Source organism: Parambassis ranga, chromosome 2, assembly GCF_900634625.1.
Source record: "Parambassis ranga chromosome 2, fParRan2.1, whole genome shotgun sequence".
Classification (NCBI taxonomy): Eukaryota; Metazoa; Chordata; class Actinopteri; family Ambassidae; genus Parambassis; species Parambassis ranga.
In genome coordinates, this window is record NC_041023.1 from 17,709,522 (window position 1) to 17,733,601 (window position 24,080).

Consider the following 24,080-nt stretch of genomic DNA (forward strand, 5'->3'; position numbering starts at 1 on the left):
GGGGTTTGTGCTATACAAGGTGAAAGTACAATTAGTACTGGTATGCCAACAACAGAGAGAACTTTAACTTAAAATGAAAATTATATATATCTTGTGTTTTTGTGCCGCAGGTCAGAATTGAGCAGGAGCACCTGCAGTGTGAACGTTAGCGTAGAGGTCCATTTCTGCTCTATACACTTTCAACAGTCCACAGAGCATACCAGCAGCAGTAGCATCAGCTGCTGGCTTGAGCTCTGGTTAAACAGTTAAAGCCTGTGCCAACCGGTCCACTCTGATCCTCGCTGACGCTGATGGAGCATGTTAGCTTAGCACACACGCACCCTTTTCTCTGAACATGATCTGTTACGTGTAGACGCATATATTCCTGCAGATGGCTTCGATCTCAAAGTTGTTTGCATTGCCCTCGCATCCTCCGTACCAGAACTGGGCACAGGCGTTGGCTTCTGGGTCGTAGTACCACCTGACCACATACTGCCGACAAGGCCCGGGGTCCAGAGGCTGGATGCACGCCTTGCCTGAAAGGAAATTGGGATGTACTGTGTGACTTGGCTTTGTTTAATAATGGATTAGGCAGTGACAGTAACTATGGTCTGTAGGGATGTCCCGATCCGATCACATGATCGGAAATCGGGCCCGATTACGTGATTTCAGACTCGATCGGAATCGGACATTACCTCCCGATCAGGACTCGGATATATACTAGGGCTCTCAAAGTTAACGCCGCCACGGCACACACACACACAGGCCTGTCGCGATAAACAATAAATCAATTAATTGCACGATAACTTTAAATGGGCTCAATAAGTTTTTCGGCCACGTTAAATTACATTTGCATGCTGGTTTGTTTTCCTCTCTTTCTCTCTCTCTCTCCCTCTTGCTGCCAAAGAGGCTGGATGACAAAAGGCGTCACTCCGGTGCGTCGTAGCGTATAAAGTGTGCAAAGTCCGGCCGTCAGATTTAATATGGCCCGCGGCTTCTGTCTTAAAATGTGTCAAACCAACAGGTAGTTCTTATTTTTTGAACTCATTGTGTGACGTTTACGTGATGTTCGCTGTCTGCGTCGCCACGGTGCGTCACAGTGCTGCAGGGCTTGGACGTTACAGCAACACAGAGAGCTGTGAAGCTGCACAACACTGGTTCAACACTTCGACACAATTCACCACAAGACTAAAGCTGGATCCATACTCCGCGAGACAAAGACATTTTTCCCCCCCTGCAGACGTTACGCCCACAAAATGACGTCATTTTTTGTCTCTGACCGCCCGCTGATCCGCACTCCTGTGCACAGGGTCCGGGCCGAACTTTGTCTTTCAAGGCTGTGCGGCAACCATGCTGTGATTGGTCGGAATTTATTGTGGGCGTGATGAAAGTGGAGAAGCGCAAGAGCCTCTCCAGGTATATAGGTAGGTGTATAAACAGCACTGATTCAACAGATTTAGATAAGACCATACTGGTTTTGCATGATGAGCAATAAAAGAAAGAAAGAAAGAAAGGCAAGTCAGGGTGATTTGTCACCAATAACTCCAGACAGCCATTCACACATACCAGATGGTGACTGTTATTACCATTCTATATACTCCTACATACCCGGGCATAATAGGCTCGTTAACAATGTCTGTATATCTTTGCTATTGTTACTTTTAATGTCGCATCTTCACAGCTCATCACCGGACAGTTTGAAGTATCGCAGGCACATTGGAACACAGTAGATGTGCAAATGTGGTCATAAAGGCACAAACACTGAATCTTTGCTATTGTTACTTTTAATGTCGCATTTTCACAACTCATCGCCGGACATCTCATGCTGTTGCAGGCACCCTCTCTGTATAATGCCCTCTTGCCATGGCACATGTCCTTGTGGTGTGTAAAAACACTCAGTACAGTCTTTCCTTATAGTTTAGTGGGCGGGCCGTATGAGGAGTTCTGCACACACGCGTCTCGCGGAGTATGGTACCTCAGTGCGGAAAAGACCTTTTTTTTGTATCTCTTACCACCCGTGGAGCGCGTTCTCCGCTCTTTGTCTCGCGGAGTATGGATCCAGCTTAAACATGCTTATGAATACAACGTGCCATCAGAGAGAGTCCGCGTTGTACGAGTGAAGTTCTCTGCCTTCTCACTGGCGGCACTCGCTGCAGCGCCACCCAGTCTAGTTCTCTTGCCCAGTCCTCTTGTGCCATCTCTGCTATTTTATGTGTTTCTGTCTACATGGTGGCGTTTTTAAAATTCACTGATGCGCAGACACACGCAAACGCGTGCGCACACAAACACATGTGCGCACAGGTGAGCCCACTCCCAGCAGCAGGTAGAGTGCGTGTTGTTCGACTCTCTGTTGCTCATGACGTGCTAGTTGGTTTGACTTAACTCCATTGACTATGCTCAGATAAGCCATGGTAATAGGCCTACCACTACTCATAATAATAATATTAATATCATTAATAATAACAATAATAATAATAATAGTGTTGATAATTGGGGGCCTTTCCAGTGTTAAATGTTCTTTAGAAATTGAAGTTTATTGATCTTTAAAGGGTGTACTTGCATTATATGTCGTTATCATTATGTTAGTTGACAATATTATCGCTTATCGCAATAATTTCTCTTGGCAATTAATCGCCAATCGTTATTGTGACAGGCCTACACACACACACACACACAGGTTTTGCCGCAATGAGTGCCTTTATAGAAAGTATCGGATCGGGACTCGGTATCGGCAGATACTCAAAATCAAATGACTGACTCGGACTCAAAGGCAAAAAAACCTGATCGGGACATCCCTAATGGTCTGTATTTCTATACTCAAGTGTACTTAAAGTGCTTTACACTACCTCCTATTTACCCTTGTGTGCACACTAATGGTGCAACCACTTGGAGCAATCTGGGGTTAGGCGTATTGCCCAAGGATACATCGGCATGCAGACAGGGCAGGGGATCAAACCACCAACCTCATGGTCAGTGGCCAACCGCTCTACCACCTGAACCACAGCCAATAATGGTGAGTAAAGAGCAGTACAGCTATGGCCAAGGTAGCAGAGCAAGGTGATTGGTAATATGTAAGGCTACATGTCATCATGGACTCAGAAGGGACTTACATGCTCCCAGATGCTGGCCTACAGCCCAGACTTTTTGCATTACTCGTTCCACTCATATTCAAACATTCACGTAGCCCTTCCTGGAAAATGTTTGTCTCTCTTTTGGTTTTGTATTACTGAATTCTTATCACTTATTTTCAAACCAAATTATAATAGTGCCAAAGGATGGGTGAGTCAGTCATATGTTGTGTTGGGTTACCTGATGGTTGTGAGTCTGTTGGAGGTGGTGGAGGAGGAGAAGGTGGACTGGAGGGAGCCTGTGTGGTCTCTGCCTCGTAGAGCCAATTGGTTGGACTCTGAGGGCCCACCACCGACGTCACCCCCGGGCCATGATTCCCCCTGCTGCCAGGAGACATGATGTCTGACAGGTCCTTTCCAGGGTCCAATTGTTCCAGCAATTCGGAATCCACACGGTTTTCACTGAGTTGTGCTGACTGGGGAGTCTTTGGTGGCAGGGTTGTCACCGTCTCCAAGGGGAGATCAAGCTGAAAAGGAGGTTGTGCTCAGATTAGCGGCCACCTTCAAAGGTTTAATGCATGCTTTTCATTGTAGAGCCACTAAATATATAAAAGATGATTGACATAACTAGGTATGCAAGAACTAATTTAGACTACTTAGATAGTGAAAGTGATAACTTAGTTCTACAATTGTGCCGTATCTTGATAAGCCTGTTTATGTGCCCACCCACCTCAGCTCTACTTGTGTTCCACTTCTTTGCCCATATCTGGATTAGTCTGGATTAAGGCTGATTGTCAAGATGGCCGCCGCTCTTAGTAAACATATGGTTGGTGACTCGACTTATATTTACTGCACATCCAATGTATCTTGAAGGATCATCCAAAACCCTATTTTACTTTGGTTCCATATGATTGAAGAACATTTGGAATTTAACATCCAGCCACAAGACTACCTTAGCACTAACCCCTTATGAAAAACCAAGAACTGGACAAATTAAAAATTGATGATAAAATCAATTGGTGGTAAAAAAGAAATGTCTTACAATGTTTTCCTTATCTGTGATGTCAGGAAGTTCGAAACGTCCGTCATCTGGAGCCTCTGGGTAGAGTTCTTCAGGTGCAAAGACAGCAGTGGGCAGAAATGCTATTGGCTCACAAATGCGACTCAGGATGTTGCCTTCCAGTGCTGTACCCAAGCAAACAAAAAGGTAGCATTGAGTCATACTAGTTAAAGAAAAAAACAAAACTGTCTTGAAACAGCTTGATGGTTATATGAAAAACCATGTCTGTGCTAGAAATGCTAAGCATTAGCAGTCAAGCTAATGAAATTCTGATCAAATTTAAGGTGAACTTAAATATTTAGTTTCTTTTGTGCTTGCTGTTTGTTAAAGTGGCTTACAAAATATATAAATAGCATAACCTTGGATGTAACTTCCCTCACACTCACAGCAGATTGTTCAACACAACACTGTGGGGTAGTAATACCATTTATGTCCAACACAAACTTTTGTCATCTTGGGTAGAAAAATGTTTTATCTGAGTAAATATCTAATATCTGGACTTTCTTCTATTTCAAAAACCCTGAACCCACAAGTGTTGTGCTTTGTTCAGAAGAGTCTTTCTCCTGGTAACCCTTCAAACAAACTGTCCTTGTTTAGTCGTCTTCTAATTGTGCTGTCACATTACCACTGAGCATGCTCAGTGAGGTCTGTAAGCTCTGACATGTAGCTCTTGGGAAAGACAGCATGCAGCAACAGTTGCTTCTCTAACACCATTGTTTATGTCTTTCCCTCTTGTCATTGTGTTAACACACACCTGGATGTTCCAGAGCAGCAAACTGTCAAAATGTCTGTTTTTATAGAGGTCTGTACACCTGCTGCTAATCAATTCATCAAGGACTGATGATCAGCAGCATCTGCTGCAGCTCACCTAATTAAATTCTATGGAAGCAGGATGGGCTAATTTCTTGCTCTTACCTCTTCGAAACAGTCATTTAAAACTAAAAATGAAATACTTCAGTTTGAAGGGTGCACAGCATCTTGTAATACTGATCCCTTTTTTGCTTACTGGGAAGTGTCCTGAAGTCATCTATGAGATAGACGTGCTCTTCATCAGGATCAGAGGCAATAACATTCATCTCTGCCAGGAACTTGTCATACAGGAGGTCGGTTTTGTTTACCACTCCTATGACAAACATTTCAATTCCCTCTGCATGAGCCTCGGTGGCCGTTTCTTCAAACTGCATGACGTCACGTGGGTCGGCCTGTCCGTCCGTTAAAACCACCGCCACCTTCCTCACACTGGGGCGAGAGGCCTGAAACAGCAAGTTGGCTCGATGGATGGCACTGCCCGTGAAGGTGCCCTCGCCCAGGTAGGGCATCTTCCTGATGGCGGCCTTAATGTCTTCCTGGCTGGACTGCTGCTGCAGACTAACCACCACCATGTCTACGTGGCTGTAGAGCACCACACCGATCCGGCTGGCCTCTCTGCTCACCGTCACCCGGTCAATAAGAGCGTTTACAAAGTCCTTAACCAGCTCAAAGTTTTCTGGCCCCACGCTCTCTGAGCTGTCTATCACAAACACCAGCTCCAGAGGGCTCTCTCTGCACTTTAAACCACAGCCTATAATACAGGCAATAAATAGAACACATTAGGAAATAAAAAAAAAGAAACTGTTTCAAATCATAGTCAAATATGCTATTTACCACAGATTTCTCTTATTATCCTGATGACCTCATCTCTCTGTGTATGGGGAAAAAAAGACAAGCTCAAAATAGATCTATAGTTTTATTGTTATGGATTTATTTGTGTCAGTCAGATACTTACTGTCAGTCCTGGTTCCCCCTTTTCTCCAGGTCTTCCCTGTAAGAACAAATAGTTTTGAATCAATCTCATCTTTGTGAGATTACCTTACCATTGTACCTTCTAGACCTCACTTGTAGACCCTTAAAGGTATAGTTCTCTATCATGACTAATAAGGGTCATATGTACTATAATACTAAAACAAACTTTTGTAAAGATTTTTTCTGAGATTATAAGGGTCATACAGTTGGAGCAGGGGTTGGCAACCCATGGAAAACTGCTTTAGATGTTTTGCATGTATTAATAAGGAGCTGCAACACTACAGATGTTTATGATAATATGTTGATTATATGGTGATTCTAGGCCAAGTCTAGTTTTAATTAGTCATCCACATCCATCTGGGCCAGGGGTCGGCAACCTTCAGCATTAAAAGAGCCATTTGGGCCGGTTTTCCACTGAATACAACACACTTGAAGCCACCAACCCCTAACTACTAATCTACACCTATTTGACCACTAAATTGAATGTAATATTAATCTATATATATATATATAATATAGAAACATTTCCTTCATGTCATAGGCTACAGTAGTCAACCTGAATATGAAACACATTAGTTCAGGGTCTGATATATATGTTTTCAAAATAATAGCTTGTTTAAGTGTTGTATATATTTTGACAAAACATTAAAAGTTTTATTTTAATATCACAAGAGCATCTCAATCTCCAAAGAAATAACTATTACTGTGAAAAAACTAAATGAATAAAATAAAATACATTTAAATTAAATCATCAGTCATAATTTATTCACATTATTATTTTTTTTTTCCAAAAAATGAGCTCGCTGCCTGGGAGCCACAACAGAGGGCATAACCAACTACGGAAGCTCCAATGACATGACATCTGTCTTTGGCAGACCAGTTGAGGTGTCTGTCATAACAGACACAGTGATTTTCATAAGCACAGTAAGAAAACAGGTAGTGGTGGAGGAAGTGCTGAAGCTTCGTACTTAAGTACATAAGTGCTACATCAACAATCTTATGCAAGTGTAAGTACATTTAAATTTATTAATAACAAAAGTAAAAGTATATACAGGGAGTTGTCTTACAATATTTAGGTAGAGCCATTTTGATAAAGAATGCTGATATAGCTCCCGGCTACACCGTCTATTGAGGTGGTGGGGTTGAAATTTCTTTTAATTAAGACTGCTTCTGGTGCTGACCACTAAAAAGCGAGTGAGGGATTTACAGGCTTTGTCAGGCCAACCTTTTTGTGTACAGTTGGCCCCTGGGCGGACTATAGTTTGCTTACGGCCTAACCCTGCATTTGTGCCTAAAGTAATTCAAGGAAATGTCGGTTCAGGACATTTGCACAGTGGCAAGTTGGGCAACGCCTTACACGTCTCTGTCTCATGCTGTGCTGGAGGCAGTTGTTACTGTTCTGAGGTAAAGCTCTTGTTAGTCGTCAAGGTTCACGGTGTCATGGAGCTGATGCAATTCGGGAGTGGGCTATATCTCCCATAGTGAAAGACCAAGCAAAACTATCAAAGAACCAGGGATTGTGCAAGTAACCCTCCGTTTTCTCAAAATATTACCCTCAACTTATGTCCTTTTTGTAGCCTGAATCAATACTCTTGTTAATGTGTGACAAATCATAGCTGAAAATCAAATGTTATATAGGCTACAGTATGATTAGAGAACACACTACATTACCATTGGTCCAACAGATCCAGGCTCTCCATAGTCTCCTTTGTCTCCTTTCTTTCCCCTTTCTCCAGTAATACCTCGGTCACCCTGTGCATGTGTGAACATTTGTACTCTTTATGACTAAATGCAAAATGTGACAGCTTATGCATAATTTTTCACATAAATGTTTGTACCTTTTCTCCTGGAAGACCATCCCCTGTTGCCCCTCTTGGGCCCATAGGTCCTTGAAACCCAGGCTCTCCCTGGTAATAAAAGTTAATATATTGGTGAGAGTAACAAGGGTGTCATCAGCATATACAGTAATCTTTAAGGGCTGCACATGGAGCTAAACACCACAGACTGACAGATGGGACAATGCCTCAACAAGGAGACTACACAAATATACAGGGGCTGGAAAATGTGGATCTTTGATATTGCCTACCTTTGGCCCAGGGACACCCTCTCCTGGAACCCCTGGCAGGCCGGATGGACCTGGTTGTCCTGCTGAGCCCTGGGAGCGAAATACATTATGTACTGTCACAATTAACACCTAGAGGAAATGGATTATAGTGAAATCATGAATTGTCCTCATTGTGTATGAATTCAGACTGACCTTTGGCCCATAAAGCCCAATTCCAGGTGGACCTGAGGGTCCTGGGACACCTGGCAAGCCTCTATCACCCTAACATATGCAACACACGAAACACAAAAATGTAATGTCACTCATTTCCATCTTTCACCTTTAGCTTTACCAATGGATTCAGAAAATAACACACACCTTAGGTCCTGGCAGTCCCTTTCCTTCAAGTCCCATCTCTCCTTGTACTCCTGGTAAACCAGGCAAACCCTAGACAAAAATGCTTATTTATAAATTATTCTTTTGTTGTTGCTCTAAACACACATTAATACTCCTCACACCTGTGGTCCAGGTAATCCATCCCCTTTGATCCCCGGTGGACCTATAGGTCCAATATTGCCTTTGTTTCCCTGAAGACGAAAGGAAGGAGATTTTGTTATTTGTCAGTGTGATGGCAACACAGACATGACGAACTTGACTCGAAAAGGGTGCCTATGTGGGATGTATTAATATGTTACCTTTGGCCCGACGATTCCTATTCCAGGTTCTCCAACAGGGCCAACTGGTCCCATAGGTCCAGGATCTCCCTGTGATTTTGGAAAATTAACAATAGAAATTTACTGACATTGACCAGAGATCATCTACTCTTGGCTGTTCCTGTCAGGGGTTGCCACAGCGAATCATCTGTTTCCACCTAACTCTATCCTCGACACCCTCTTTTTTCTCTTTATCTCCTCTTTGACTTTCCTCTTGACTTCTTGCCTGGCAGCTCTATTTGCAACATCCTTCATCCAATATAACCACTATCCCTCCTCTGCACATGTGCAAACCATATCAGTCCCCAAAACACAATATGAACTCATTCCAGACCTTGTCCATCCTCGTCAGTCAACCAACTGTATATATCTGTATATACTTGGAAGGGGGCATGAAGCAGAATAGATTTGACAGAGGAATTTACACACCAATTTGTAATGACAACTTGTATCTTAACAATGTAAATAATGACTTAGGTTGTGAGGTTTATTTAATTTTAGGAAGTTAAAATGTCACATGCTCAGGCATAAAATAAATTATAAGTAACACATACCTTGTATGTATGTGTGTATATGTGTAAAAATGGGCTGATGACTTTTGGTAGTATGCCCCCATCAGAGTGAAAAAGCTGTCAACAGGGGCCAATTTATAGGACATCACTCCCAAGAAAAAATAAGATTAGGAAAACCTTTATTTGTTCCACAATGAGGAAGTTGGACCACACCGAAGGCATGTGTGTATGTGTTAGTGTGCATTACTTCACCTTTGTTCCTGGTAAGCCACGCCCAACAGGTCCTGGTAGGCCTGGCATCCCAGGGCTGCCAGGCTCTCCCTGAAAAAAAATCCTCATTAGACAACAGCACATCTAAAATGATGCAATATTAATAATAATCATTATTGTTTTATGATTGGCGGTCAGGCCAACATTTAGAGATGTCGCAGAAAGACACCAGAAACTATGTCTACATAGCAGCTACATTAAGGAAATGCGGGTACAGGCATACGTTTGTCAGCTATGCAAACTGGGGTTAAATGTGCCACTGCCTTTGTGATAAATTGTGTTTGTCTTGGCTGTGCAAACATTTTGATGTTTGCTTGTATGCAACCATGTTTGAATGTGCCAGGATTGTATGCTCAAGATACCCAAGTTTAACATGACTTGGGTATCTTGTTTAAACAAGTCTCTTTCTGGAGTGTTCTGAGTGTTCTTTTTTCAGTCATATATATATACAAAGAACCATTTTAGCCCTTTTCAGCTTATTCTTTTGCCCTATAATTACTTCAACCAAGACCCTACAGAATATAAACTATTTACTCATTTATCAAAAATTACCTTAGCTCCAGATGGTCCCACTGGACCTGGAGACCCTGGAAGTCCCCTTGGACCTCGGTCACCTCGATCTCCCTGCCAAGGAACATATGACATCACACCAGTTGGTACCTCTGCTGGTGACATGAGAGGCTTTACAAAAGTAAGTACCACTTCCTTGTGTAATTCAGTGAGTCATTTGCAGGTTAGTGACATCATTGTCAGCACAGGTTAGTTAATATGTACCTAATCTAAATGGCCCCTTTAAAACAAAGCCATGTTTGATAATATTGTCTAGCATTCAGAATGTTCTCCAGAGGAATGTTAACATATTACTCTGGCAGCAGCTGCATCAAGTGAGATTAAATATTACCTTTTCGCCAGCTATGCCTTTGCCCGGTGCTCCTTCTAGGCCTCGCTGACCTGGCAACCCCATTTCTCCCTGAATGAAATAACAGATTGGATTTTATCAGCAGTATTAAACATAAAGGAATTACAAGAATGAATGATGCTGGTTCAAGTTTCTTAATTTATAGTGGGGTAAGTTTACAGTATATGACAAGCGTAGGTTAGAACCATCTACAAATCAACTAGGTCAGATTTTGTTAAATTTACACAACAGGAAGCAACATGTACAAGCAGCTCAGACACAAATCAATTGGCCTTTTTGCTAAGGAAACCAATGTGGAAGTGCCCACTTGAGACTGGCTCCAAACAACAATAGCAAAAGGAAGAAAATAATAAAATAATAATAATAAAAACATGGTCAGTTGAGATATACTATATAAGACAAACAATTAGTTGGAGCATGCGTATATTGAATGTCCATTTCCTCTTTTCCATAAAGTGTTGTTTCATGATGTCATTCCAACTTTTTATGATTAACTGAATCCAAATTGCTGTGTTTGTAAACTCTGACTTTTGACCACCACTGTCCCACCTGTAGATGTCCAAACTCACCTTAGCCCCAACGGCGCCATCTTCACCAGGAATGCCAGGTATCCCAGCAGCCCCATCAGGTCCTTGCTCCCCCTAAAAAAAAAAAAAAATAATAAAATTACTTGGTTTGGTTTGAGCATCAAAGAGATAAAAGTTTAAAACATTTAAGAATGAATGAATACATTGAGGTGTTCCCAGGTTGGGTGAGATGTATAATCCCTGTGGTATGTCTGTCAGGCCTGTCCTGGAACACCTTACTGGGGAGACCAGAAACCCAAACCTCCTCAAGCTCCTCCTCTCACTATGGAGGAGCAGCAGCTATACTCCAAGCTCTTACAGGATGACTGAGCTCCTGATCCTATCTCACAGGGAGAGTCCGGCCACTCCGCAATGAAAACTTTCACTACCCACAGCTCGTGGCAATAGATGAATCCACCTATCCGTCTCCCGCTGCATTCTTCCCTCTCTTGAGATCAAGACCCTTGAGGTACTCCTACACTTGGTGCAGCTCATTTTTTAGGTTGAGAACCACAGCCTTATTTTTTTATTCTTATCCCAACCACTTCTGTATACCATTTTTTACAGGAAGCAAGCTGTCAGCACCTGGTATCAGTAGGTGGTCTTGCATCCAGGTACTTACCATACCCAATCCTGCTTAGCTTTCATTATCACAACTAATTTTGGGTGGTATAGGTAAAAGCATGTATAGTTTGGAAACCATTGAACAACTTAATTATTTGGTCAGGTTTAAATTTGAATTTCCAAAGAAGCTACTGTACGTTCTTCTTACCTTTGGTCCTGGCTCACCAGCACCCCTCTCTCCTTGAGGGCCAGGCTCTCCAGGGAACCCCTGGTCACCCTGGGAAGCAGTAAAGACTAACAGTCACACCAAATAAACAACAGTTGCAAAAAAATTATCTTTTGATAGCATAAGAGAAACTTCCCTGTAGACACTCTGCTACTAACCTTTGGACCAACTATGCCAAGGCCTGGAGGTCCTCTAGGACCAGAGGGTCCAGCAGGTCCTTGGTCCCCCTAAGGTCAGTGAGAAATCAGACTGTAAACTTTAGTTATATAAATGCAGAAAAAGAACATTTCTGACATTTTCATTGGCCTTGCCTTTTCTCCTTGTATGCCTGCCCCTGGAAACCCTACCAATCCGGGCATCCCAGGGGCTCCTGGGTCTCCCTGAGGGGTCAGACAGGCGAGAAGTCAGACTTTTACAAGACTACATGTGTCTGCAATTATAACCACTACCCATACCTTTTCACCTTTGTATCCAAGTCCGGGGGGCCCACGACTACCCTTGGGTCCCTCGTACCCCCTTTCACCCTGTAAGACACACACAGGTAAGGATCAATAACCATCAACCATAATATTAATGATACTCTTACTCTTTATTAAATCAGAGTTATTATAGTCAATAATATTGAAACTGTGTGGGGCGGAACTTACCTTGGGTCCTGGAAGGCCCTCACCTGGTAACCCCGGAGACCCTTGAACCCCTGAAGGTCCTGCTGGACCCTGAATACATTACCACAAGGTTTAAGCTTAAATATATATGTATATATATATATCAGTATGGGCACTGAACCTAAAAGGTATTTGGACATTGAATTTCAGCAATATCTCAATATCATATATTTATAGTGTCCTAGTAAGTGTAGCCTAGTGTGGCTCATTGGTTCATGCTATCCTTGCAGTCTCCACCTCTATTTATGTAAAATTGAATGACAACTGTGCATGAGGGCTAAATTTCTGGAACAGAAATAGATCTCATTTGCTATAAACCTTGAGTTGCTAGCACACTAACTTCAAAGCTATCTGCTGCTTCACACACATAAACAACCTGGTTCACAAGCAGTAATTTAGGCTGCAGGGTGGCTGTTTGTGTTTGTGCCAGGCCAAAGCTTTGTACAGCTATGTAATTGGTCACCTCAGGCTGCTTATGAAATGCATCTCATCTTGCCCGCAGACATACCATCACCATGACATGATGACAAACACGACACGGTAAGTTACAAACCCATACAACGAGAGAAGCTTTTTTATTGTTACACTGTGTTAACTGACCGGCATCCCTGGTTCGCCTATACCCATGGGTCCTGGTGGACCTGGTCTCCCCTGGTTCCCCTTGTCACCCTAAAAAAGTTGACAGATTGGAGATAAACAGAGGAATACACAAGATATGAGTCATAATGAAAACAAAGTTCCTTGTTTAATCAAGTACCAAAACAAATTTAAATTCACCTTAGGACCCGGGAACCCAATGCCATTATCTCCAGGAGGCCCAGATGCTCCCCTCGGTCCACGCTCACCCTTTTAGAAAAAAATAAAATAATTAAAGCTGTAAGCAGCATTGGGGGCCCTCACACGCCTTGCGATCCGCGGGGCCATCGCTGTCTCCTCTCCTATTCTATTCTCTTGTCTCCTATACTCTCCTTTCCTCTCATTTACAGAGACGTACAACAAACACATGTTTACAACAGAACTTTCCTGCTACCAGTAGGTGGCGCTATGACCGTATAATCTTATTAGCATATACTGTTCAGACTGTTCAGACTCGGGTCCATAGCAATACTGTAAGATTTTGTCCACATTGCATAAAGTATTTGGGTAGTACTGCAGAAAATAGAGTGAGTTCCCTTTGTAATGGCAAATGGTCAACTTTGAGGCCACCGCCACACCATAACACCGTTGAAAGAGTTTTGGAATGCGTCTTTTCCCTACGGTGTCCTGAGTGGACACAGTCACAAACTACCAAAAAATGGCAGCAAAAGTCAAAATGGTGGACTTCCTGTTGGGTTTGGGGGGGGGGGGGGGTCCAAGAGACTTTTTGTGCGTCTGGAGGTGATACATATGTGTGCCAATTTATATGATCCTGTGTCAAACTGGCCAGAGGGGCTACGCGTTAGGGCAAAACATACAGGGAGTTCCTTTGTAATGGCGAATGGTCAACTTTGAGGCCACGCCCCCACCACACCGTAAGACTTTTGTGAGAGGGGGTCCAAGGGACTTTTTTGTGCGTCTTATGGTGATATATATGTGTGCCAATTTTCATGATCCTACTCAAAACAGGCTAGAGGGGCAGGCAGAAAAACCTATGAAAATACAACATTTTGTGTAGCCAGTAGGTGGTGCTCTGTCAAAACCTCAATATTGTTTTATAGATGCGTTTAGGGTCAGACTCTGATCATACATGTAACATTTGGTACAGATCGGACAGTAAACACAGAAGTTATAGCGACTTCCTGTTTCCTGTAAAATCACCAAATTTTGAGGCCACACCCCGGCCACACTGTAAGACTTTTGAAAGAGTTTTGGAATGTGTCTATTCCCTATGTGTCCTGAGTGAACACAGTGAATTTCAGCTTAATTGGATGAAGTATGTGAGGCGTGAAAAGCGGGGTCACAAATCGCCAAAAATGGCTGTAAAAGTCAAAATGGCAGACTTCCTTTTGGGTTTGGAGTGGGGGGGGGGGGTCCAAGAGGCTTTTTTGTGCGTCTTGGGGTGATACATATGTGTGCCAAATGTCGTGATCCTGTGTCAAACCGGCCAGAGGGGCTACACTTTAGGGGGCGCTACAGAGCCATTTTTCCAAGTGCGTTTAAAAAGTCAGCGAATTTCAAAATTTGTCGGGCAACAGAATTTTTCCACCAAGTTTGGTGAGTTTTGGGGCATGTTAAGGCCCCCAAAAATGCGATCTTAGGGGGTGGAAATGAAAAATAATAATTCCTAAGGTTTCAAGGGCTCTTGCACCATTTGGTGCTCGGGCCCTAATAACAGAAACTTACAAACAAGCTCAGAGCTTTAATATTAACACTTGAGTTCTTACTTTTACTCCAGATGACCCCTCTGGACCCTGGTCTCCTTGTCCACCTTTGGCTCCCTGACACAGTAAGGCAGAAGAGGAACACACTTGATTTTAATCATAGTAATAAAAAAGCAGCAAAGTGTAAAAAGCTGGTTAACTACAGAGCTGTGACTGCCCTCTGCTGGAATCCTGGTAAGTGGGCTCCAAGAACAGATTTACAAGACATGTATAGACAATATTCATTTTTAAATACTAATGCTAGATGTTAGATAAATATCTAGCCAAAGAAGATAAGTCAACACATACACAAACAATGCATAGGGCAGATCTCCCTGTTATTGTCCCTGCTAAGCAGATGTAGTTAAAAAAATCAGCCACTGAATGCAGCCAATGGTCAAGCTCAATGTGTTATTTTTCCCCAAATTCCCCATAACATGTATGAGTACAAACATTTTGATCACCCTTTTCTTCTATTTATAGGAAAACAGAGGATGTAAATGAACGTTTCTTCTGCCACTTTATTTTCTGACAAGTAAGTTTCTGACAGTAAAGTGTGTATTGTAACTGTTAGTACCCCTATTTTATTTAATAATTTATGTATGTTAATAAGGTTGAAGTAAACAGCTGTTGTATGTTTAAATATCTAGCAAAAGACAGGGTCTGCAGATTTGTTAGCATTGTCAGTATAGCATGCTAAACAAGTGTAGCTAACAAACAGATCACTGAATGGAGCAATGTGTTATAATGTTTATTATACTTTCTGTAATTATTTTCTTGCAAACACTTTGCACGAGCACTGCTATTTTCAGCATTTTTAGTTCAAATACAACTTGCTAGTCACTTTAATAATACAACGGATTAGAAATTACATTTAGGAATATGTATTCAGTAATCTGTGGTGAAATAATCTGTTTATCTACATTGCAGGTAGCCTACATGTCTAAACATTTGGTGATAGACTTCATGGGAACTGGAGGTTTTGCTATAGAGAGAAACCTAATGGCACTTTGACGGTGGCTGCTGTTGTTCTACTGATGCTGAAGGGGGCATCAAGCATTTAAGGAGTGAGGGAATGGATAATATGTGCCCAAATCCTAATCCTTTGGGACAACGTCTGCTCAAAGACTACAACCAAACACTGCAAGCTTGGATTCCCCTGCTTTAGAAATGCTACATTAGGGGAGGGATAAGACCTAATCCACAGCTCACATTCCACAAGTGCAGAGCAGAAGATGGACTCGGAGTGTGTGGCTTTCGCTGGCAGCGCTGATTGTTTTAGTGCGGATGTGGGGGGAACAGAGGAATCTTTCAATTTGACCACACACCCAAAACGTGCCTGTTTCATAGGTGTACTAAATGATGGTGGTATCAGGCTTTTAAATGTCATTTTATCTTAATTCTTAAATAACCATTAGTTGTTTTTTTTGGTATTTAAAATCATCATATGGTGCATATTATGTGTTTTTTTTATTTGTGTGACCTCCATCCAAATCATGGTTTGGGGATGTGGAGTTGTGTGGTGGGAGAACACATCAGTGGTGCAACCACTTAGCTTACGGTTAGGGTCTAGTGTCTTGCACCCAAGCGGCAACCTTCGGGGCTCAAAGTTGAAGCCCATGCGGAAGTGTCAGCACTTCCGCAATTAGGTATAACGTTCACACGAAATACTGCGGAAGTGTCAGCACTTCCGCATGCTTCACAGCAGAAAAAAACATGTTTACAGCCTGGTACAAAAAACTCAGATGATAGGTTCTCTTCTAGTGTCAATTGTAGTGGGGGGGTGAATTTTTTTACAACTCACTCGTTTCAATGGTATTCTGACTTAAAATTACGCATAATTATGGGCGTTGCCACTTGAGTGACAGACAGTTGACGTATCACAACGTGAGTTTCCTGCTTCCACGATCGCCCGCCCCCCTAAACCCCGCTCGTGTCCCCCCTTTTTGTCCATATTTGAAGTTTTGGCGGACGTGATGCTGCCAACATGGTGGCAGTCATAAACGTCCTGGAACCTCCCACCGAGCCTCAGAACGGCTCTTCAGAAACAAACGGGTGACGTCACGGAAGCTCTGTCCATAGTTTTTACTATCAATGCTTGCACCCAAGGACACATTGGCCTGCAATTAGGGCGGGGGATCGAACCACTGACCTTCCAGTTGGTGGACACCCACTCTATACGACAGAGCCCCTTTTGATGACATGGTCAAAAAAATAAATAAATCGTGGCCACAATATATGTATAAATTTGTGGCCATTAATTAATATTGTTATTATTAGTTGTAGGAGTAGTAGTATTAGAAATCATTGGTGGGGCGCATAGGAGGGCTGCCTGGGAAGGGTGCTTCCTGGCGGGGGAGCCCGCTCCCCTGCGCCCCGCAGGTAAAGCGTCCCTCTCTGGGGAATGGGCTGGAGTATGTGGGAGCTCCAAGAGCACATAGGAGCGGGGTGCCCAGACAGGACACACCCTCCCCGGGCAGCAGGGAGCAATAATCGAGAGCCATTAGAGGAATTAAAGCTCCCCAGTGCTCCAGTACATTTCCCCAGAAAGGGACGCTCATTGTACCTGCTGCCCGGGAAGGGTGCTCCCTGGCCGGGCAACCCACTCCTGTGCACCTCTATCCATAATACTGTACTATTACTGCAACTAATAGTAGCTATACTATATGTGACCACGAATTAGAGGGCCTCTGCACTATAGGCTACCAACCAATTCATAGGTTTTGGTCCTGGTTTGGTTCAGTATTAAGCCCGGCCAGTCAAACCTATTTATTCTGTGAATTTACAGTGAAACTCAAATCCTCAAGAACCGAACAAATTCTTGCATAGAATAGAAAAAATGAATAGCAATGGCTGGCCAGGCTAGTTTGGTATGCTCTCTTACCGAGAGAACCAACCCAGAGTTTGGGCAGATAATTTGTATCCAGACCAGTTCTTTCTGGAGGTGCCAGTCTGCTTATTTTAGTTCATTTACTATATTAACTGAGATAAAACAGTTGTTGTGAAAAGACTACAAACCTTCTCTCCTCTGGTGCCTCTGGGACCACTAGGACCCTCTGCACCCTGTGGATCATCAATATAGTGTCAACACATTTATACAAAGCACATCCTAATTGTGAAATTACATAAATAAAGACAGCAAAAGATGAAGAAAACCTACTTGCTCTCCCTTTTTACCAGCAGCGCCGCATTCACCTTGCTCTCCCTATAGGAAAATATGAGCAGTGAGGATACAGGTAAGAGAAGTTCAGAGCAAACATCTTTGTGATCTGGGCACCGGGCCAAGTCAAACTGTCTGACACTGAAGCTCTGCTGACTTTGCTGTGCTAAAACTATGACAACAGGCAATGTGTGGTTGGTTGTTGTGGGTTGTGTAGGTACATGATTGTACATGTCCAAATGACAGAAGCGTCAGAAAAGCAGAGTATACTCACATTTTCATATTAAGTAAATATTTCACTGCAGTTTAAATAATTAACAACAAAAACATACCTTTTCCCCTTTGCTGCCAGGCCGCCCCTGTAGAAAGATATGCATTTGTTTAAAAATAGACTACATATACATACAATTTGTATGAATAGAGTTATTTTCTCAGCGAGCCCCATGAAAGTGCCACATTTGTTATTTAGCCACCATTTCAGCTAACTGTTAGGCTAACAGTGAGTGGTGAGCAACCATAGCTAGTCAGCAGGCTAACCTATACTGAATTTTCAGCTAGTATGTTAAGCTATGTTAATTTGGTCTCAACTCTGTATTAGAAGTCGTTAATTAGTTTTAGTTGTTGTGTGCTTTGACCAATTAAACTATGCTATGCTAATTTTGCCTTACCTTAACTTTGTATTTAAAGATGGTAAGTAGTTTAAAAGTTGTTTAAACTAATGGCTATGAAATAGTTGTAGCCTTTTCTGGCAGCTTTAGGTCATAGGGCTAAGCTATGCTTATTCTGTGTTTACTTTGCCTTTTAAAGCTGACCTATTTAAATTTCTGCTGCAGCCTATTAAATTGTTGATGTTTGTTGCTATTCATTTTCTGAACTTGCACAAGCCAGCAAAAAAATTCCAAAATATTTGACGATTACCTCGAGGCCCTCCATTCCGGGACGTCCATTAATTCCAGGCTCCCCCTACAGTGACCAAACCCAGACAAAAGAGCACATTAAACACCACTTCATCAATTCTTTCTGTTACCACAGATGGATTATAGAAACAATACGGACTTACGCGGGATCCCTTTGGACCTGGAGCTCCATCAGAACCTGGCTCGCCTGATTTCCCCTAGATGAAAGTAAAAGGATAGATTGTGCAGAACGAGAATATTGGGGCCCCCTTTTTGAGTTTGGACTGATGTATGTATAGTCCAAAAGTGAGTTAGGGCATTTTTTTTAGTGCGACCTGTCTGTAACCCCTGTCCAACACAAAGTGCAGCAGTTTCTCAGATCATCACAGCCTGTGTGTTTGCTCTTGTCTAATCCTTCATCCTTGACCTTTGCCTTTGTCCGAGGGCCTCTCTTCTGTCTAGCTAGCTAGTGAAAACAGCCCTCTCGCCACCTGCTACACTTGCATTGTGAGAAACATTTCCTCTTTCACATCAACCCCATTTCCTCTTTCCTTTCAAATCTTTCCCCCTGTCTGCTGCTTTGGAAACAGGCCAGGTGCACCTGCTGGTAGAGGCCCGCTGGCAGTGCTGGGTGCTGAGGCTGAGAGAATTCCTGGGATAACAAGCCACTGTGTGAGGCTTACTGGGGTCTGTGTGGTTGAGGAAGTGACCAGACCAACCTGAAGCCAGTAGCTGGGCAGGATGCTGCTACATAGATAGTGATACTTTTAGCTTACCCCTTGTTGGTCAACTCAACCAGTGGTGAAGAGAATCTAAAATTATACCATACAGATCCAAATCCACACGGATGACATAATCTGGCCATGGGACTGATTTATACACATAAAAAGGCCGAATTTACAAACCTAACTGGTCTATTTTATTCTATTCTCTTGTTGAGGATGGGCAGGGATTAGCAATGCATTACACACACACACAGTTCCTGATGATATACCATTGACATCTCAAGAAAAAAGCTAGTTGGCAGACCATAATTTGGTGTTGCCTCATCTTTTGCTGCAAAATGACAGCATGGTGGATTAAATTTGGGATCATTTTGAGGCATTGGCAGATGAGCAAATTGTACATTTATGGTTTCTTTTCATCCAGACCCTTTAAGATGCAGTGCTTGGGGTGGAAATGACAACAGTTTGGGTTGACATTGTACAGTGTGTGGATTGTGCATCACAGACAATCTGGCAATGTCTCTAATTGTTAAATGTAGAAAATACAATCATCTGTGTATAGGGAGGATAGGATTCATACAGGCAACACAGATTATAAATGTCTGGTTTAGCAACATTGATATAAATTATAAAACTTTACGATGATAAGACTTACCGGGCCTCCAGGGTAACCCCTCTCTCCCCTCTCACACAGACAGGATTTCGGCTGTGGGCACTAAAATAGAAGCATAGGAGGGATAATACATATATACATATTCAACTATGAACATGATAACACAATCCTTAAAAGAGAATAGATCATTTTCTTACCCCAGTTTTAACAACTGTGTTCTGGAAGAATAAAAACAAAGAAAAAATATATTATTATTACCTTTTAATATAATAGAATTAGTAGAATTTCTAACAGAAATATTTTATTAGAAATATTAGATTTTTAAGAGTGGCTAATAAGCTAATAACCTTCTCCTTCAATAATTTTGTTTCTTCATTGGGTGTATGTTTGTCATATAACATCACTGACCAGTTCATTAAAGAGCCTGTCATCCAGTTGGCTGTCTGTGAGGCTGAGGACATGCTGCTGCGGGGGCGCACTGGCAATAGATCGCAGCTTCGTACCCAAGGCGCCCTCTCTGGGCAGGCCGGACAGCCTAATGGTGAAAACCCTAATATTGTGCTGCTTGGCCTCAGCGGCAGCCGTCACAGCACTCGGGCTGCGAGGGTGGTCCGCCCCGTCCGTCATCAACAGCACCACCCTCAGGCTGCTAGGGGAAGTCTCGCGGTCAAACACCTTGGTGGCGTTGGTGATGGCGTAGGCTGAGTAGGTGCCATGGCCAATGAAGGTCATGGAGGACACCCTGCTCTGGAAGACGTCCAGGTCTTGCCAGTCTTTGAAGTTGTGCTCCAGCAACACTTTGCTGCTGTACTGCATGGCAGCCAGACGGAGGCGTAGACGCCAGCCTGCAGAGTGGAGCTGCATTAGCTTGGTGCTGAAGCGCAGGATGAAACGCTTCTGTTGTTCGAACAGCAGAGGTTTGGCATTCTCCGAACTGTCCACGATGAACATGATCTCCACCGGGCAGATCAGGGCTAGACGGGGAGAAACCGGCTGATATTAGACAGGATGGAGACAGTTGGCTTGATTGTTTCTCCAGGAAGTCCACTCTGGTCCAGAATGGAACACCCTGGCAACTCCTGACCAGTTTACCATAAAGCACATAACAAATAGAGCGGTTTGGGGAAGCGGATATGGCAGAGGTTTTAACAGAACAATAGTGATCCCCATTCTGGAGAAACCTACTTCACATCACTACATCCATTAAGGTTGACATGGCTACAGGTGGAGTAAAGATGTACCAGTCTCCTAACAACTTATTCCAGCTCCTCCTGAGTGCTCACTCCCTGGGAGACATTGTCTTTCCAGTGGGTTCTGGGTTCATGGCCTCATGGTCATGCCTTGGCCCCCTCAACTCTAACTTCTGTTTACCACCATGCCCCAGTACAGTGGCTACACCATACGACAAAAGCTTCACCTATTTGTTAACTCATTGATATTATTATTATACAACACTTACTTTTACCATCATTAATGATGATCTGGTTAGCTTCCCTTTGTCCCTTCCTCCTTCTCTTTTGGCATGTTGCCGGGCCTGAGAGCACCAGAGTGAGAATCAAGACCTTCACGAACCACAGCAGAGTCATTGTTGAGGTCAGCTTCTCAGCCTGGAAAAACAGAAGAGGATAGTAGAGCAGCACCAGTTGCACCTCTGTCAGTATTAAATCACCACTTCAGGTATGCTCAGCGAGTAGCCAAAATGAGTGTAGTAATTTCACATCAACACTAGAGGGAGACATAACTGAGACAGAGCTGAATTCTATCAGTGCCTTGTGATGATGGAACAACACCTACCACCAATACTACTGCTGTGCTGCTGCTGTCATTATGTATGATTCTTATTAATTTACTACAACATCAACACCACCCGAAGGTGCTTCTGATCGCAGCTGTTGATATTAGGAATACAAAATATAGCCTTAGTATACACTTACATATTATTTCTGATTGTGTATATATATATATATATATATATATATAGTGCTATATACTGATATAATGTAAAATAACATACTAAACTTAACACTGGTCCTACTTCTACTATTGCAACTATATCTACATATATGCAATATATTCATACTTGCATATAATTATATCTCTAATACCCCTGCATGGTTTTTATGATGTGCTATATAAACAAAGTCACTTTTTACAAACTACTACTAATGCAATCGTAAAAGTGGTGCCCAATGAAATATAATTGCATTTATAGACTATAGTATATTAAAAACAGTGATATGCAATTTGCATTTGAATTTATTTTGATAGATGAGATGTAAATTGTTAAGTTACATACCTGAAAAAATGAATAAAATAACAGTTCCAGGTTAATCCATCAAGTCAGATCAACATGCACCTCTGGTTGCAGTGTTCCCACTGTAGAGCCTGAGAGAAAAGAAGCTCTGCAGCAGCAGCAGCTGCTCACAGGCGATAAGCCAAAAGCACTGAGGCGACTTCCTGTTCCCATTTACACAATAAAACCTTACAAAAAGCACAAAGTGTAACATTTGATAGCTTGTCCATGCATTTCACAAATAAAATTGCAGTTCATATTTAACCTCCTGCTGTTATTATGTCTATCTTTAAACATGTCGAAATTCTACAAAACTATACTATATTTATACTATACAAATCTCTGCTTTTATTTTGGTAGAAAAATCATTTGTTAAGCTGTCGAAGTTGCTGCCAGTTGCCACCAATTCCCGAAGTCAAAAAGTAGTATGTTATTATAGTGTTACATATTTTATTTAATTCATTTAGATGTAATCATTTTATTTAAATGTATTTATTTTATATAAACAATTGTAACTAGGCAGGATGTTTTCAACTTCAAGCAGGACCTTAGTGGAGCTACAAGGAACTGTCAAAATATTAAAACGATATATATAGACACACACATACACCTATAAATACACATATATATATATATTCCAATCTATTCACATCAACATGATACTGGGAATACCGTGTCATTTCAAATTGTCTCTTATTGGATTGGTTATTTTATATATGCATCATATGTAGGTTTTGTGATCGGATAATTAATATAATTATGAACCAACAATTAGTTGATTATCTGAAAACATGGACAAGTACTGCAAAAATGCCTTCACCATCCCACTGTAAAACATGATAAATGTAAATGCTTCTTGCAGCCCCCCCCCCCAGTGACCTTAAGAGCCATTCAGTCCAAACTAAACCTTCAATTACAATGACTTATAGGTAAAAGGGAAGACAGAACACGGAGGTAAAAGTAGGGTATAGTGTCCGGACTGAAATATGGTTAATTCAGGGTCTCTTTGGGATGTTTCACACCTAATCTTTATGGAGACCTGCTCTTGAGTGGCAACCTTAGAATGTTGAGCGGCTGTGAGAAACTGTACCTGGAGGATGTTGGTATGAAAAACTTCTATTAGCTGCTCCCATAATTCACACAGACAGGCACAGATAAGGTCTCATGCCTGATTCCTGACATAAATCATTAATATGTCTAAAAGCTGCCACTGCAAAAAGTTAGCAATCATTCAATAAGTATTACCTGGAAGACTGGAGGAGACATTCTTTCAAAGACCTCACCTTTATAAATATACACTCAACAAAAATATAAACGCAACACTTTTGTTTTTGCTCCCATGTTTCATGAGATGGACTTGAAGATCTAAACTTCATTCCAGATATACAATATTACCATTCCTCTCAAACATTGTTCACAAATCTGTCTAAATGTGTGATAGTGAGCACTTCTGCTTTGCTGAGATAATCCATCCCACCTCACAGGTGTGCCACATCAAGATGCTGATCTGACATCATGATTAGTGCACAGGTGTACCTCAAACTGCCCACAATAAAAGGCCACCCTGAAATGTGCATTTTGTTTCTGCTTTATTGGCGGTCTGGGGACTCAGAACCAGTCAGTATCTGGTGTGACCACCATTTGCCTCATGCAGTGCAACACATCTTCTTCGCATAGAGTTTATCA

At 42.3% G+C, this 24,080-nt stretch overlaps 1 protein-coding gene across 1 annotated transcript; it reads right to left on the reverse strand.

Annotated features, from left to right (window-relative positions):
• Window positions 1-51: 51 nt before the first annotated feature.
• Window positions 52-23,660, reverse strand: col28a1a (collagen, type XXVIII, alpha 1a). The gene is made up of 35 exons (XM_028400440.1): window positions 23,640-23,660; window positions 21,561-21,708; window positions 20,510-21,075; window positions 20,299-20,319; window positions 20,144-20,203; window positions 18,928-18,981; window positions 18,786-18,830; window positions 18,200-18,226; window positions 17,868-17,912; window positions 17,726-17,770; window positions 14,732-14,785; window positions 13,146-13,214; window positions 12,969-13,037; window positions 12,351-12,419; window positions 12,159-12,227; window positions 12,015-12,083; window positions 11,862-11,930; window positions 11,686-11,754; window positions 10,917-10,988; window positions 10,330-10,398; window positions 9,981-10,052; window positions 9,411-9,479; window positions 8,629-8,697; window positions 8,452-8,520; window positions 8,312-8,380; window positions 8,147-8,215; window positions 7,976-8,044; window positions 7,728-7,796; window positions 7,561-7,641; window positions 5,873-5,908; window positions 5,752-5,788; window positions 5,114-5,668; window positions 4,090-4,232; window positions 3,289-3,574; window positions 52-515 (listed from the first exon to the last, which is right to left on the reverse strand). The coding sequence occupies exons 1-35, from the start codon at window positions 23,658-23,660 to the stop codon at window positions 343-345; spliced, it is 3,576 nt and encodes a 1,191-aa protein (XP_028256241.1). The 3' UTR covers window positions 52-342.
• Between the last annotated feature and the right edge of the window lie 420 nt (window positions 23,661-24,080).